The sequence below is a fragment of the Pan paniscus genome, chromosome 1 (genome assembly GCF_029289425.2).
Source record: "Pan paniscus chromosome 1, NHGRI_mPanPan1-v2.0_pri, whole genome shotgun sequence".
NCBI classification, from domain to species: Eukaryota; Metazoa; Chordata; class Mammalia; order Primates; family Hominidae; genus Pan; species Pan paniscus.
Genome location: NC_073249.2, coordinates 126046666 through 126061183, shown reverse-complemented (window position 1 = coordinate 126061183; position 14518 = coordinate 126046666). Strand labels below are relative to the sequence as shown.

At 34.8% G+C, this 14518-nt stretch overlaps 1 protein-coding gene across 4 annotated transcripts in view; it reads left to right on the top strand.

Moving 5' to 3' along the window:
• SLC30A7 (solute carrier family 30 member 7) overlaps positions 1-14518 on the top strand; it is a 105560-nt gene that overhangs the window by 72107 nt on the left and 18935 nt on the right. For 2 of the 4 annotated variants that reach the window (XM_055115495.2, XM_008960569.5), the window contains exons 11-12: positions 6801-6893; positions 7210-13740. In XM_055115495.2, the coding sequence (XP_054971470.1) occupies positions 6801-6848 (48 nt within the window). In that variant the 3' untranslated portion in view covers positions 6849-6893; positions 7210-13740. Of the gene's footprint in view, positions 1-6800; positions 13741-14518 lie in introns of those variants that run through there. The other 2 variants (XR_010110792.1, XM_055115501.2) reach the window with 2 other exon arrangements.

The window sequence follows — 14518 nt, the reverse complement described above, 5'->3', positions numbered from 1 at the left end:
GATTTAATGGCAAAGTATCCAGATGTTTAATTTTCAAATGTTTTGGCAAAAATAAAAAAATTACATATAAATACATATGTAGAGAGATGAAGCAAACATGGTAAAATATTAACAATTGGTAAATATAGCTGAAGGGTTCACAGGTATTTATTGTACTATTATTTTGACTTCAAATTTTTTCAAAATAGGCCAGGCATGGTGGCTCACACCTGTAATCCCAGTGCTTTGGGAGGCCAAGGCAGGCAGATCACCTGAGGTCAGGAGTTTAAGATCAGCCTCACCAACATGGTGAAACCCCATCTCTACTAAAAATACAAAAATTAGCTGGGTATGGTGGTGCATGCCTGTAATCCCAGTCACTCGGGAGGTTGAGGCAGGAGAATTGCTTGAACCCAGGAGGCAGAGGTTGCAGTGAGCTGAGAGCATGCCATTGCACCCCAGCCTGGGTGACAGAGTGAGACTCTGTCTCAAAAAAAAAAAAAAAATGTTCTTTTCCAAAGTAAAAAGTTGAAAAATAAAAACCTTGGTGGCGCCTCATTGCCATCCAGGTAAAGCCCAGACTTTTTAGCATGAACCAACAGACTTTTAAAGTCTGTCTCCTGCTTTTCATTGCCACGTACTTTATACTCCAAACCCACCAGAATTTTCTGTGAGGGAGAAAAATCCTACTCTAACTAAAATATCCAATGCAATTGTTACTTTCTCTCTGAAGCCTTAAGTGTCCCACAAAGCAGAATTACTTTATCCTATGTCATACATATCACATTGTACAACTTGTGTGCAAGTTCCTACCAGCTGTCATGATTTTGTATTCCCAGTGCTTAGAAGATGTATATGTGTATAATGAATTTGTTATATAAACAGATTTAAAAAACTGTATTTGATTAAAGCCATCTTTATATATGCTAAGTATGGAAAAATATCGTTGGGTTCCCATTGGTCTTTTTTAACCACAAGCTCAAAAAGATCTTAATGAGATCTAAAATCTATCTTTCTGATAAAGAGAAATGTGTCATTAGGTCCCTTTGGGAGTAAATTAATGAAATAATCTTATGTATAATTAGGATTTACTCCAGTGCTAATCTTATGTGTAATCAAGACATACACTACTACAAACAATATGCTGGTACCACTTATTTATTTCAGAATTTTAACAACCAGGTGTCTTTCTTAACAGACACTGTAAGTCTATATCATGACATTCATAATGAAGCATGCAAGACCTTCACAATGTGTCTGAATCCTTCTTACACCTTCTACATGTTTCAGGGACAACAAGATAACCAGGCTAGCAGTAATGTTTCTTTTCACTGACATTTCCAGATTATTTTTCCCTCCTTTACCTTGAATTTTCTCCTAGACATGCAATGTCCTTTCACCCTTGTAGTGTGAGCTTCTGTTGAATTCTAGGACACTCCATATTCTCCTAAGACTTTGGCATTTACTCACAATTTGCCCTCTGAAAAGGAATGCAATTTCTAGTTTTAGAAATGTGCAAGCTGCTGTGTCCGGGCTTAGGAACTCTTGAAGTTGTCATTCAAGTAAGTGGAAGGAGGTTCTTCCGGTAACTTTAGAAATTTTGGCTTTTAAAATGGCTGAAATTGAAAGTTTATTCAGCTGCTTCTTTGGTTTTGGAAACTGCATTTGAGCTTTGAATATTTTAAGCCTTTTTATCACCTAAGGCCAAGTCCACTTTATTTCATTCCTTGCAGAGACCAGGGATTCTTTGAGACTTGCAGTGAAGGTGGCTCAACACATTTTTCCTAGGGGAGAGGGGAGTCACCCTACTAATGACTTTCATTCCTACATTTAAAGATTTTAAAATTGTTTTATGATCACTGCTTTAGTTCTGACTTATGCAGATTGAAATTTTCATGAATTTATTTTCCTTTTCTGCATATACCCTAGTAATGCATGGTCCTTATGCAATTAGTATATGCCAAGGCTTGCAGGAGCATTTTTATTTTATTTTACGAAATTTAAATTTAAAAAAAATTTTGATCTTAAATTACATCTTATAAATTTTACTTATCAAAAATAAGAAATCTCAAATTGCTCCCTTTTTGATCACATAGATGCTTCAGGTGTATTTCTTACAGACAGATTCAAAATATTGGTGGCCTTAGTTCCAAAATACCAAAAGAAGGATTTTTTTCAATAATAAGTTATAGCTTTTGGTTTATTACATTTTTAGGTATCTTTCTTATAGCCAGTCTTAAATTACAATGTAAGTGATAGTTTTTGGTTAAAAATTGTTTTGTTAAAACTTTTATGAGGATAACTTTAAACTGAGAAGACCAATATCTAAAAGTTGGAGAATTATAACTTTCTATTTGGTTAATAAAACTATAGTTTTGTGACTATATCTTAGGCAATATCCTTTTTAATTTCATTTTCCAGAGTTACCAATTAATCTTTAACTGCTAAAGAAGTTGGCTTGCTGTACGTGAATATAAACTAATGCAAGTGGATTGCTAAAAGCCACTTCAGTACTCAGATTGCTTTGGGATTAAGTGACAATACAGTTTTTAAAGTACCAGGTTTTCTGTTGACATACAAAAAGTCCTCTCCCTCTTTTTCCCCTTGCACTAATTTTTTTTAATGAGTTATCATTTGGGAATTGATAAAATGGAGAGTTTACCTTTTGTGTTTAGTGTACAAACAGCAAAAAAAAAATGGGATACTAGATTAGGAAGGCAATTAACATCTTATGTTTTAAATTGGCCAATAGTGTTTGTTAATTTTTTTAAATAGCACACTTCACAATCATAACTGTAATCCTAAAAATTTTAATATACCTTTTTTGTTAGAAATAATGTTTGAAGAAAACATGTTAAAGAAACATGTAGAAATATGTTTGAAGAAAAGTCTATAATATGCTTGGGGTTTATTACCATTATCAGTTCCACAAAACACAAAAGATGGTCTCTCCTAATACATATTTACTCCTTGATAGAACTTCTACCTTTATTTCTTCCATCTTTTCTACTCTTTTGCCTTTCTCACTTGTGCCTGATAAGTCCTAAGCCCCCAACTTCCTGCTTCAGCTTTTTGTGCTCTATTCTCTGTCCTCAAAATAGAAGTTAACACTGACACTCAGGAAGGAACCAAAAAGCCTCCTCACAAGCCCAAGTAAGAGTGCCCCAAGTTTCAGAAACTTTCTGCCTCCGTAAACTCTCCTAGGATCATAATCCCTTCCTGTGGCTTTATCTAACTTTGCTCTGTCTGCTTGAGGGAGGGGGTAGAGCAGGAGAAAGTGGATTACTATTTTTCCACCTTTCCTTTTCTTTTTTTTTTTCTCTTAAGCTTTTGGTCAAGGGCTTTAATGTTTCCTAAGTATTGATTTTGGTTCCCTGCTCTGCAGTTTTTCCTTATCCATCTTCCCATTATCTTTCTTCATCATTTGTACTTGAAGTCCGCCAGAATCTGACCTCCTTTGGAGGTTGGAGAGAACAACCACAGGTTGTGAGGCCAACAGATCCCTAGGTTTATTGTTTTTAAGTAATCCATATGATTTAAGTGTTCACTGGTTGATGAATAGTGGTGGAAATAATAACAGCACCAGCAGCTGGTATTTATTGAGAGCTCATCATGTGCCAAGTACTGTGATCAGTACCTGACATATTAAATGAGCCTCAAAAGACAATTTACAGACCAAAAAAACCCACACTCAAGTTACTGTTATTGACTTGTAACTTAGTCACAGTTACTCATTATTTTGCTAACTCTGAAATGATTTAGGTTTCACAAGGAAGAGTAAGGCAGTTTTTCAAGACTTCATTTTAAAGGGATAAGGATGAATATATGTTCAGTCGAAATAATTTTCTATAGTCATATTCCCGTTTATTTCCCTAAATTTTTTACTTCTGATTTGTTATCCTTTCTACAACAATAAATATGTATTGAAGATATTCTAAGCCTATAGCACCAGGTTAACATTTATTTTCTTAGGAGCATAAAAGTGTTCAAAATAGGTGCCTTTCCCATTTATAAAAATGTTGACTGGAGTATGGTTTGTACATTATTCTCAGGATATGCAATGAGTACTATATGGTTTTCACATTTTAAGGGCCTGTCAGCCAGCCTCTGGCTCCTGGTCCCATTCTAGGGGTAGAATTTATGATGGATCTGAGTAGTGTTTTCATCTGTTGGAGTGTCTGTCATGTCTTTGTGATGTGAATAAACTGTAGAAAACTTAGTTTGCATTCAGAGTAGGTGACTTACCATAGGATTCTTCCACTTTTCTCTTTACTTTAAAGGAAACTGGAAGAGGAAAATGAGAATCTGTAAAACTTGAGGCTGTCCTCATCGGGCCAGATGGATAAAGCAAAATGACTTTTTTTTTTCTTTTTTTTTTTCTGTTAGACTGAGCTTTTGTGGAAAGCTGTAAGCCCTCAGGGGAAGGATATCAGCTGGAGTAATTAACTCATGATTATGCAAAGAAAATTTACCTAGCCTCTTTTTTTTTTCCTTTCTTTGTTATTGCCTTGGGCTACTTCATTTTTTATTACCATCTTCTCTGTTTAGGGCTAGGAGTAAGGAAAATGACAGAGACAATAAAAAGAGCCCAAGTTTTGCCCATTTTGCTTTCACTAACAATGTTGTTGAAAAATAAAAGAAATTAAGACAATTTATTTGAATAATATTTGTTTCCTCTTATGGTTTGATATATAAGAATTTTTAAAGAGTTCCTAAGTACAGTCATTTCAGGTGTCATCTGGATAATGTCAGATCATATAATTGTAATCAATCATAATAATTTGTTTGTAATAGCCTTTTATAAGTACCTGGTATATAGCAAGGATTTATTGAATATCTGTCAAATATTGGATGAATATGTAACAATTGTGTGAGATTAGTAGGGTTGGTGTTTATCAATGCTTTTAAAATGAGAAAAAATTAAGTTTGATTTTAATTTGTAACTCAAGAACATACAGATACTAAATTCTGTCTTTTTTTCTGCCACATCATCTTAGGAGAGGATGCTATTAAATATATTTTTCTTAAATTTGAATAACAGAGGCTTTAACTTTCCCCACGAAGGCCTTTTATTTAAAAAAAAAAAAAAGAAAAAAAAAGGAGAAGCACCAGCAAAATTAAAATATGTTTCTTTTGCTGACAAGCTTCTAGAGCCTGCAAACCTTTTATCCATTCGAGTAGTTCCTGAATCCTTTCAAGCACTCAGTATTGTACAGAGCCCTCCTACCTGAATTCTAGAAAAAAAGCCAAGCTAGAAAACAGTGCTTTGAGGAGTCCAGAAATTACTGTAAGAAGGTAGTGCTAATAGATTTTTTCCTCACTCTGGTTTTTTCCTATTAAATATTCCAATTTACCTTTTATTCTATGGTACTGAGAAGAAAGGGCTTATTGTGGCTAATGGGTTCCTTTAATTAAAAATAGATCATTTTGGGTTGAAAGAAGGAAATTAGTAGAATTTTAGTTAATTCAACAAATACTTATTGATCACTTACTGTGTGCTGGCTCCCACTTGAGGTTCTAGGAGTCAGCAATGTAAAGAAGAAGACCAAATCCTTTATCTCGGAGACATTATATTATAGTGAGAGGTCAACAATAAACAATAAACACCATGAATAAGTTGTATAATACATCACAAGGTGATAAGTTTACTGGGAGTGCTGAGGTATTTACCAGCTCTTGTACCAAGCTTTATTTTTTTCTTTAGCCTTTGGCGATTTCAGTTTTCAGAGAGGAGGAAGAACTAGCAGAGAAGACTGAGAAAGACTGATAAGTGAGGTAAAAGGGCAGCCAGTGAATATTCTCTGGAAGCCAAAAGGGAAAAAATATATATCTATAGGCAGGAGTGACCATCTGTATTATTGCTGATAGCTGAAGTAGGAAGAAGAGGCCTGAGAATTGGATATTAATGTAAGCAATGTGGAAGTGACCTGGACACAGTTTTGGGGAAGTGTTGGGAAGCAAAAGATTGGTTGAAATGAGTTCAAGAGAGAAGTGAGAAAAAGGATTTTAGACAGCAAATATGGATAACTCTTTTGAGGCTTTTTGCTGTAAAGAAGAGGGGAGATGGGGAGCCCAGAAGGGGATGTAGGGCTAAGTAAAGATTTTTGTTGCTTTTTTTTGTTGTTTTAAATAGCTTTAGGGGGTACAAGTGCAGTTTTGTTACTAGGATATATTGCGTAGTAGTGAAGTTTGGGCTTTTAGTGCAACTGTCGCCTGAATAGTGTACATTGTACCCAAAAGATAATTTCTCATGAGGTTTTTTCAAAGATAGAAACAGCTACAGTGTGTTTGTATGCTAATAGAAGTGATCTAGTTGAGAGGAAGTAAATTGATAATACAGAAGATATTGGGGAGAATTTAGAGAGCAGTATCCTTGAGTAGCAAGTTCATATCCAAAACAGAAGAGAGAACTTGGAGTGCAAAGTAATTCCAATAGATGGTTATACTTGCTAAATTGTTTACTAATCATTTATCACAGGAGGATTTAGACAGGGTTGATGTATCAATTTCAACTAAGAGCCAACCAGTCAAGCATCATGGTGTCCTCTAACAGAGTAACTGTAGAAGGTGAACTGCATTTTTCTAAGTATCACCTGGATATCTGGATAGGGTGTGTGACTGTTAACATGGCTCTTTTTTTTTTTTTTTGTAGTGGTAAATGGAGATTATTTTTTGTAGCTTATGAATATATTTGTTTCTGAAATAATTCTTTTCTTTTTTTAAAAAAGTGAGATTTGTAAAAGAAAAAAATTACTTTCCTGAAATGTGTAGGGTGTTATTAGCTTGTTAGATTTTCTAACTTTTTTTTTCTTACTTTTCAGGCTGGAGTGAGACAGCTCTACGTACAGATTGACTTTGCAGCCATGTAGTGAATGGAAAGAAATTATGCACCTTTTATGGACCAAATTTTTCTGGTACTGTACGATCCAAAACATTGTACCCAGCTTTTTAAAAGAGAGAAATTATCACTACAACTCCCGAGCACTAAGTAGACGGGGTAGAGTCAGCTGTTCATGCTTTGTGGGGAGTTCACAGCTAAGGGATCAGATTTAAGAGGATATCTCCTGGACTTTTGGTCTTTTCTTTTGTGCTCTTTCCTCCAAATCTTTTTGACTTCTGAGGATTTTAGCTTAGGATGTTAATTTGTCCTTTTGTCTTTCTTTTTTTGTTTTTGTTTTCTGTTTGTTTGTTTTCATGTTGAATGCCCACACCACCATCCTCTCATCCCAGCCAGTAAGAATTTCAGATTGTGGGCCTCCAGTCTTCTGGAATGTCTTCACTGCAGCTGCTGGAAATCACTGCTTTCATTCCCACAAAACCAGTATTACTTTTTTTAAAAAAAAGAAAGAAATTGGAAATCTGTGCTATACGTAATGTCACAATTGTTGACGTTCTTCAGTATAATCATGTTTGTTAAATTGTTTGTACCTTGCAAACTTATGAACCAAACCATATTGGGTTTTCAAAGTGCCTTTGTATCCAAAAATGTATTTGCCAGCATAGAAATGTACCATCAAGAGTCATGTATGTTTTATTTTTGTTTTTATTTTTTATTTTTTGAGATGGAGTCTCGCTCTGTCGCCAGGCTGGAGTGCAGTGGCATAATCTCAGCTCACTGCAACCTCTGCCTCCCGGGTTCAAGCTATTCTCCTGCCTCAGCCTCCTGAGTAGCTGCGACTATGGGCATGTGCCACCATGCCCAGCTAATTTTTGCATTTTTAGTAGAGACGGGGTTTCACCATATTGGCCAGGATGGTCTTGATCTCTTGACCTCGTGATCCGCCCACCTCAGCCTCCCAAAGTGCTGGGATTACAGATGTGAGCCACCATGCCCGGCTATGTTTTTTTTTTTTTTTTTTTTAACAACGGATATTCTGTAAAATATCCTGTACAAAACAAGACTATTGCCAGTAATGTATACAAATTGTCTTTTTGTGTACTTCCAGCATAGGTTTGGATATATGAACATTTTTCTTTTATTGTTTTATCTTCACAGAAAATAAAAGGTGTTAATTTGCTTTTTAAAACAAATTTAATTATCACATTTTAAATTACTTTGTGGACTGTGTTTTCAAAACTTTGCAAATTCATCTGTTACACAGAAAATTTTGACTTAAAACATCTGCTGAATTCCAAATTTCTGTAATAGCTACTGTATCTGTGATAAACTTTCCTATATCTTTCCTTGCCATTTCTATGGATTTTATAATGAAAGAAAAAGGCATTGGAGACTGAAGGCAGAAATGGTTGTGACAGTGCTGTTTGGCTTTTTCATTCTTCAAATGCCAAGTCATCCACTTTGTTTTCCTGTTTACGCTTTGCACAAATACAATTGCTTTCAGGAATCCTAAAGCAGCATTTTATTGAGTTTGAATTATTAAAGGTACGGAGGAAATATGGTGATGTAGAACTTTTCCTAACACAGGTATCTAGGAAGTAAGTGCTAAGTTGATTTTCTAGGTTCTTACGTATTTGAAAAATAAAATTGCAATTCGAGATAAGTGCTTGAGCACTCTACTTAAGTATTCTCTGTGTTTTATGAAGAGAAAATGATCTGATTTTCCCTCATACTTCATTTTACAATACATATTCCCTTTTAACTTTAAAAAATTGTAAATGTGGGAGAAAAAACCCTGCAGGATGGAAACAATGATTAAGAATGTAGATCAATAAGTACTTTTTAGTGATGTGGCAGAAATCCCTGTTGATTCTAAGTTTTAGAGTGTCTTTTCCCCTATATCTGACCTACAACTATAAACTACTCTCTATTAGGAGAACTAGACCACTTTCTTCATTCTTTTCTAAACTGCTGCAGATTGCTGTGAACTCTATCAATAGTCTCTTTTCCGCAGGCAAAGTGGCATTTTCTAAACATGTTTGCTTACTGCCAGGTGGTTTGAAATCTATGATTTACTGCAGTAGTATGTGCTTAAAACAACTGTTGAGGTCTTTTAAGCAGGAAAGTTCAAAAGGAAGTGTCCTGATAATGGTACTGGTTTTTCTACAAATATAAGTAGTCATTTAGAAGTTTGCATCCACCACCAAGTCTGAGAGAACTCTGGGATATTCTGTGGGTTTTGGCATATTAGATAGAGAAAATGACAGATCTAGATGAAGGGAGATTTTGGATGTGTGCCTTTAAAAACTGATTATGTATAACTACTGATATTTCACATATGGAGATATTTGAAGACCCAAGTCTGCCTTTCACAGAGCCCTCCATTCCAAGTTTAGTTTTTGTCAAAATATGAATCATTTTATTTGACTGTACTATCAGTACACAAATGCATGAGTATGTTTATACAGTGTTAGACTGATGTGAATTTGCATTTGTTACATTACATTGCCAGCGCATATCATTTAGCAAGTTGGCATTAACATTCATGCTTTAATTAAATGCCAGTATACCTATGTATGCAGCAGTAAAAATTAGTGAGAAAAAGCAACTTTTTGTCACTCTTAGGAAATATTTTGTCTTATTAGTGTTCTTGGCACATGTGTATTACTAAAGTAGATAATTCCAATGAGAAATACTACCTGATTATTGTTACAAAATTAATTTACAATGTCCAATATCAATTGGGCTAACTCTTACAAAAAACAAACAAACAAAACTCGTATCTGAGTGTAACTTTGCCAATATTTTAAAAGCCAAAATATTCTCTGGACAACAAATTTGTATTGCTCAGGGACAGTTTACCTTGCCTGGTAAACCTTCCCAAACAGAAATATAGCTATACTATCTTTGGTTTTGTTTTTTTGTTTTTTTTTGTTTGTTTGTATTAGATGGAATTTCACTCTTGTCGCCCAGGCTGGAGTGTAGTGGCGCAGTCTCAGCTCACTGCAACCTCCGCCTCCCGGGTTCAAGTGATTCTCCTGTCTCAGCTCCCTGAGTAACTGGAATTACAGGTGCACGCCACCATGCCCGGCTAATTTTTGTATTTTTAGCAGAGACAGGGTTTCACCACGTTGGCCAGGGTGGTCTTGGACTCCTGACCTCAGGTCATCCTCCTGCCTCGGCCTCCCAAAGTGCTGAGATTACAGGCGTGAGCCACCGTGCTCAGCCACTAGCTTTGGTTTTTTAAACATAGATTATATTCCTCAAGATGAAGGGCTTAACATATCCACAGCTTCCTCAGTTTGCTAACTCCCCATGCGTCTTTGTGAAGGACAGTATCTAGTTTATCTGTAGGTCAGTGTTCCTTGTGCTGTCATTTCCTTTATATCTGGAATTTGTCAGCATTCCTGAAAACCTACACGTGTATATCAGTAACCAAAATGCTATGCCTTTTTTGCACCTTTGTACAGCAGCCAAATCATGAACTCAAAATGTATTTGATCACAGTTCTATAATGTTTTTACCTACCTATTATGGAATAATCAGTTTTTACAGAGATTATTAATATGGTAGAACCCTGTTATGTAATTCCAAAACTTAAGAACCATATTTACATTGCTTAACACAGAATTTTACATGTAAGCAAGGACTGACTTTAGAAGCAGTGTAGTTCTACCTCTCATTTTACAGATGAGAAAACCGAAGCCCAGAAAAACTCTCATTTGCTCAAAGTCACAGAGAAAATTAGTGGCAAAGCCAAAAAGATTCAGATCTTCTGACTCGAAGTTGAGAGTTCTTTATACTCTATTATGCTGCCTCTCCAGTGTAATATTTGCCTTTCTGTAAATGGGATTAAATATGATTTGTAAATAAAGGACATCTGACCTCCTTTTTTGGTACATTAAGGCACTTTATAAATGGACTTTTATTGTCTCATTTTTCGTATATAATTATTTCCATCATATTCTTTATGGAAGATGTAATTAATTTTAACTTTTTTACTCTTATAAAACCAGTTCCTGACATTTTAAAAAACGATATCTGTAAAATGGATCCTTTTATGAGTGAATTTTTCTGCTAATTGCCCAAGGCTAAATCCAATTTAAGGATTGCTTAGCTTCTTTATTTTGTTTATGGTCTCTGAACTGGTATTTTTTAATAAACCAGGCTAATTCACAGGTCATACCATTTCAGTCTTGTCGTGTTGGCTTCCAGTCACTGGAAAAGCTTTTGCATTTTAAAGATTTTTAGAGCCATGCAAAACTGGGCATTAAATGTTGCATAAAGCAAATCTTTTAAGTAAGGTAAAATGTTGAAGTCTTAACCAGAATTCCTACAACTAATTACTAAAACTGCTATTTCTAACTCTTCATGAAAGCATTACCTTTGGAAAGTTAAACTTTTTTTTTCCTTTCATCACCATCTTTGAAACAAATTATTTTCCAATTCATAAGAACTTTGGTAAAAAAAAAAAAATAAAAGGAAATTATATGTTTTTCTTTGGACATTCATTGGAAGGCTTGTTGAAGACATGATCCCCCAGAAGCCTTAGTGACCCAGATCTCAACCAGAGACTCAAGATAGCCTCAAATACAGTGAAAGATTATGTATCCAAAAAAAAAAGAAAAGGAGCAGGGAAGGACAGTTCTAGTTAAAGCCAAATGGATGTGAGTCTGACAAGGATGTCTTTGATTTATATTTCCTAACTGCAAATTACACAGAAAGTGAGAATGGGGAATAACTTTTATTAAGTATTTATGTGCCAGGCGGTTAGTGTGGCCTTCATGTTATTACATTTAATCCTCAAATTTCTACAAAGGAATAATTTTGCATGATTTTATGATTGACGGAGCATTTTCAAATCTCCTCTAATTCTCATAACATCTCTGTGAGGAAGGAATTTTTATCCTTATTTTACAGATGAGGAAGCTGTTTGGAGATAATTTAAGTGACTTGCCTGGGGAATCTAGCCAGTAGTAGAGTACTGATTAATCAGGTGCTGACATCTGCTCTGCTTTGTGTATGTAATTCAGCAGTGCTTCAAAGATCCAAGAAGTTGTAGCAGATCTCAATACACTCTCCTATAAAATTAGTGAATAATCACCATGACAAAATTGGTATGGCGGAACAGTCATTATACATTATTTAGACTCATTCCTTCTTCCAGTGCCCTTATGCTTATTTCCTACTTTTACCATTGATCTTAAATTGTGCATGCTAAAAAGAGGAACCAGAACTCCCTTAGCACTTTTAAGACTATTTAAAAAATAAAGTTTCGTTGGCATTGAAGAGTAAGCTGCTTAAGGGACTGAATGAAAAGATAGTACCCTTTGTGGCTGTATGAAGAGAGAAACTGAATTTCTACCCAAGAGACCTTAATTTAGTTTATTAGGGAATTATCTTCCCCAAAAGTACAAGTAATTTTGCACTGCAGGAGAAGGATAAGTAGATTTGATTTACATTACATTTTATACACACCTTTCAAAAGGAAGAAATCTGTTTCATAAATAGTAGTAATCTATGCTTAAACTTAACATTTAATGTTGACTTCTTACAACAGCCTTGAAAATTATTTGTAATTTTGATCATGATGTTGGAAAGCTTGTAATAAAGAATATCTTTCTCTTCTGCATCCTTTTATCCTCAAACTTAGCATGGATTCACATGCTGAGTAAATGTTTGGTTAACTAGTGAACATTTTAGATAGTTGTGTCAAAAGTAAGGGTTAGGGATAGGTAAAACCAGTAATTTACTGTTTTTTACAGAAGACATCTCAGCATTTCTTTGGCATTTTTGCACAAATAAATGACTATATATTCACCTTGGCCATTTTTTTTTTTAAGTAGCCCTGTGAGCTGCTCATTCTTTTTCATATACAGTGGAAGTATACAGATGTTATCCATTTTACAAATTGTTGGATCGGAATTTGACAGAATTGGGACTGTGGAACCTGGGTCACTTGAATTTTCTATATTTTGTATGGCCAAATCAGGAACCAGACAGTCTCCATAGTCTCCTTTGTTTTTATGGAAAATTGCCATATTCACATATTTCATTTATCCTAATGTATTGTCATCCAAAATGAAAGAGGTCTTTCTTGAAGGTGCTTTAAAGACATCACTACATGTATTCAATTACTGATTTAAATATTCCCAGAATTATTTTTTACCTTTCTCTTTTTCCTCTCAAACACAAAATTTTAGTAGTACCTCCCTCTATTTCTTCACTGATTTTTCATCTGTTTTCATTGTTATTTCCACTATAGAACTTCTACTTTATACTAGCGGGGAAAATTTTTTTTATTTAGAATTTTAATATTTGAATTTTGTTTATGTATCACATACTGTGCTACAGTTAGCCTCAATGAAGATTCTATTTTGAACTAGACATCCTGTCAATAGTTTGTCAAGTAACTTCATTGCTTCCTTTGATAGCAATTCAGTGAAATTTTTTCCCAAGTGATATTTTCCCCCAACTTTTGTGAGTTTGATAAATAGGATGAGTCTTTTATATTGGAAATACTGTGAATGGAAAATTGCCAAATCCCTTCTTAGTATATTTTAAGCACCCCTACAACACTTTACCTCCCTGCCTTTAGTGGTATTTAAACATATGGCCAAGTTAGTATTTGGGTTTGATTCCTTTGGTGAAGATTAAGGCATCAAAACATTTCTTAAAATGTTTGAGTACAAGGCTAAGTTATAATGTCAACTTTCAAAGACTATGTTGTGATTCGGTTTGAATATGCTGAAGTGAGCAATTATGATTTGCCCAAGTGCAATACAACAAATCTATAATGTATATTTCACATTTTCTACTTGAACACATTCATGTATATATTTTGTTAAACTTCATATGTATTTAAAAAGAATCATGAACTGTATCAAAATTCTTTCAATAAAATTTCTGTTTAAAAATCTCTACCTGAATTGTGTCTATCAGTTTGACGAACTGAAACAAACACTGTGAATCTTACAGGTATTGGAATAGATTCTAGAGGACTTAAGGAATGAAAGGCAAAGAATGATTCTCAGAGCCAAGAAACGGCAGAACTTACTAGGAGAGAAGAGATGCTAGGAGGTTGGAAGTATCTTTACATTGTGAACAGCCTCATTGTGGCTCTTAGTCAGCATCTGACCTCATAAACATGTCTCGAAGTATTTACTTCCAGATATTTCCATCACTCCCAAGTTGTTCTCTCATCTCAGTTTCTATGGATGACTTTGTCTTATATGACGTGAAGACCAAAACATCTGATGTGAGCCTCCATTATCCTTCCAAATTTTTCCCTCTGATTAGATGCAATTCTTTTTTAAAATAACTTCTTCCACAGTATCCCATGCACCACTCATGTCACCTTCCTTCTCAAAGGTATTCTTACCAAAGCAGCTTCTTTACTATCAATCTCTGCCATACTTCAAGGCTTTATCCTCAGCATGTCTGCTGTCAGATTCCTTGTATGTGGTCTACATTTGCTGCTTCTACCTCCTTTCTAACCATTTCCATAGCTCCTAGTAGTATAGCTTCACTCCTCCCTATTTTGTAGAAGTTGCTTCAAGGCCATCAGTGGCTTCTTGTCACATTCATGGCAGAACTACCAGCATATCAAATTCAAAATTGAAGAAAACAACTCTTTCCCATTCAATTCTCAACTACCAATTTGTCAGAATTCTTCATAGAATTCTTAGAAAACTAAGCAAT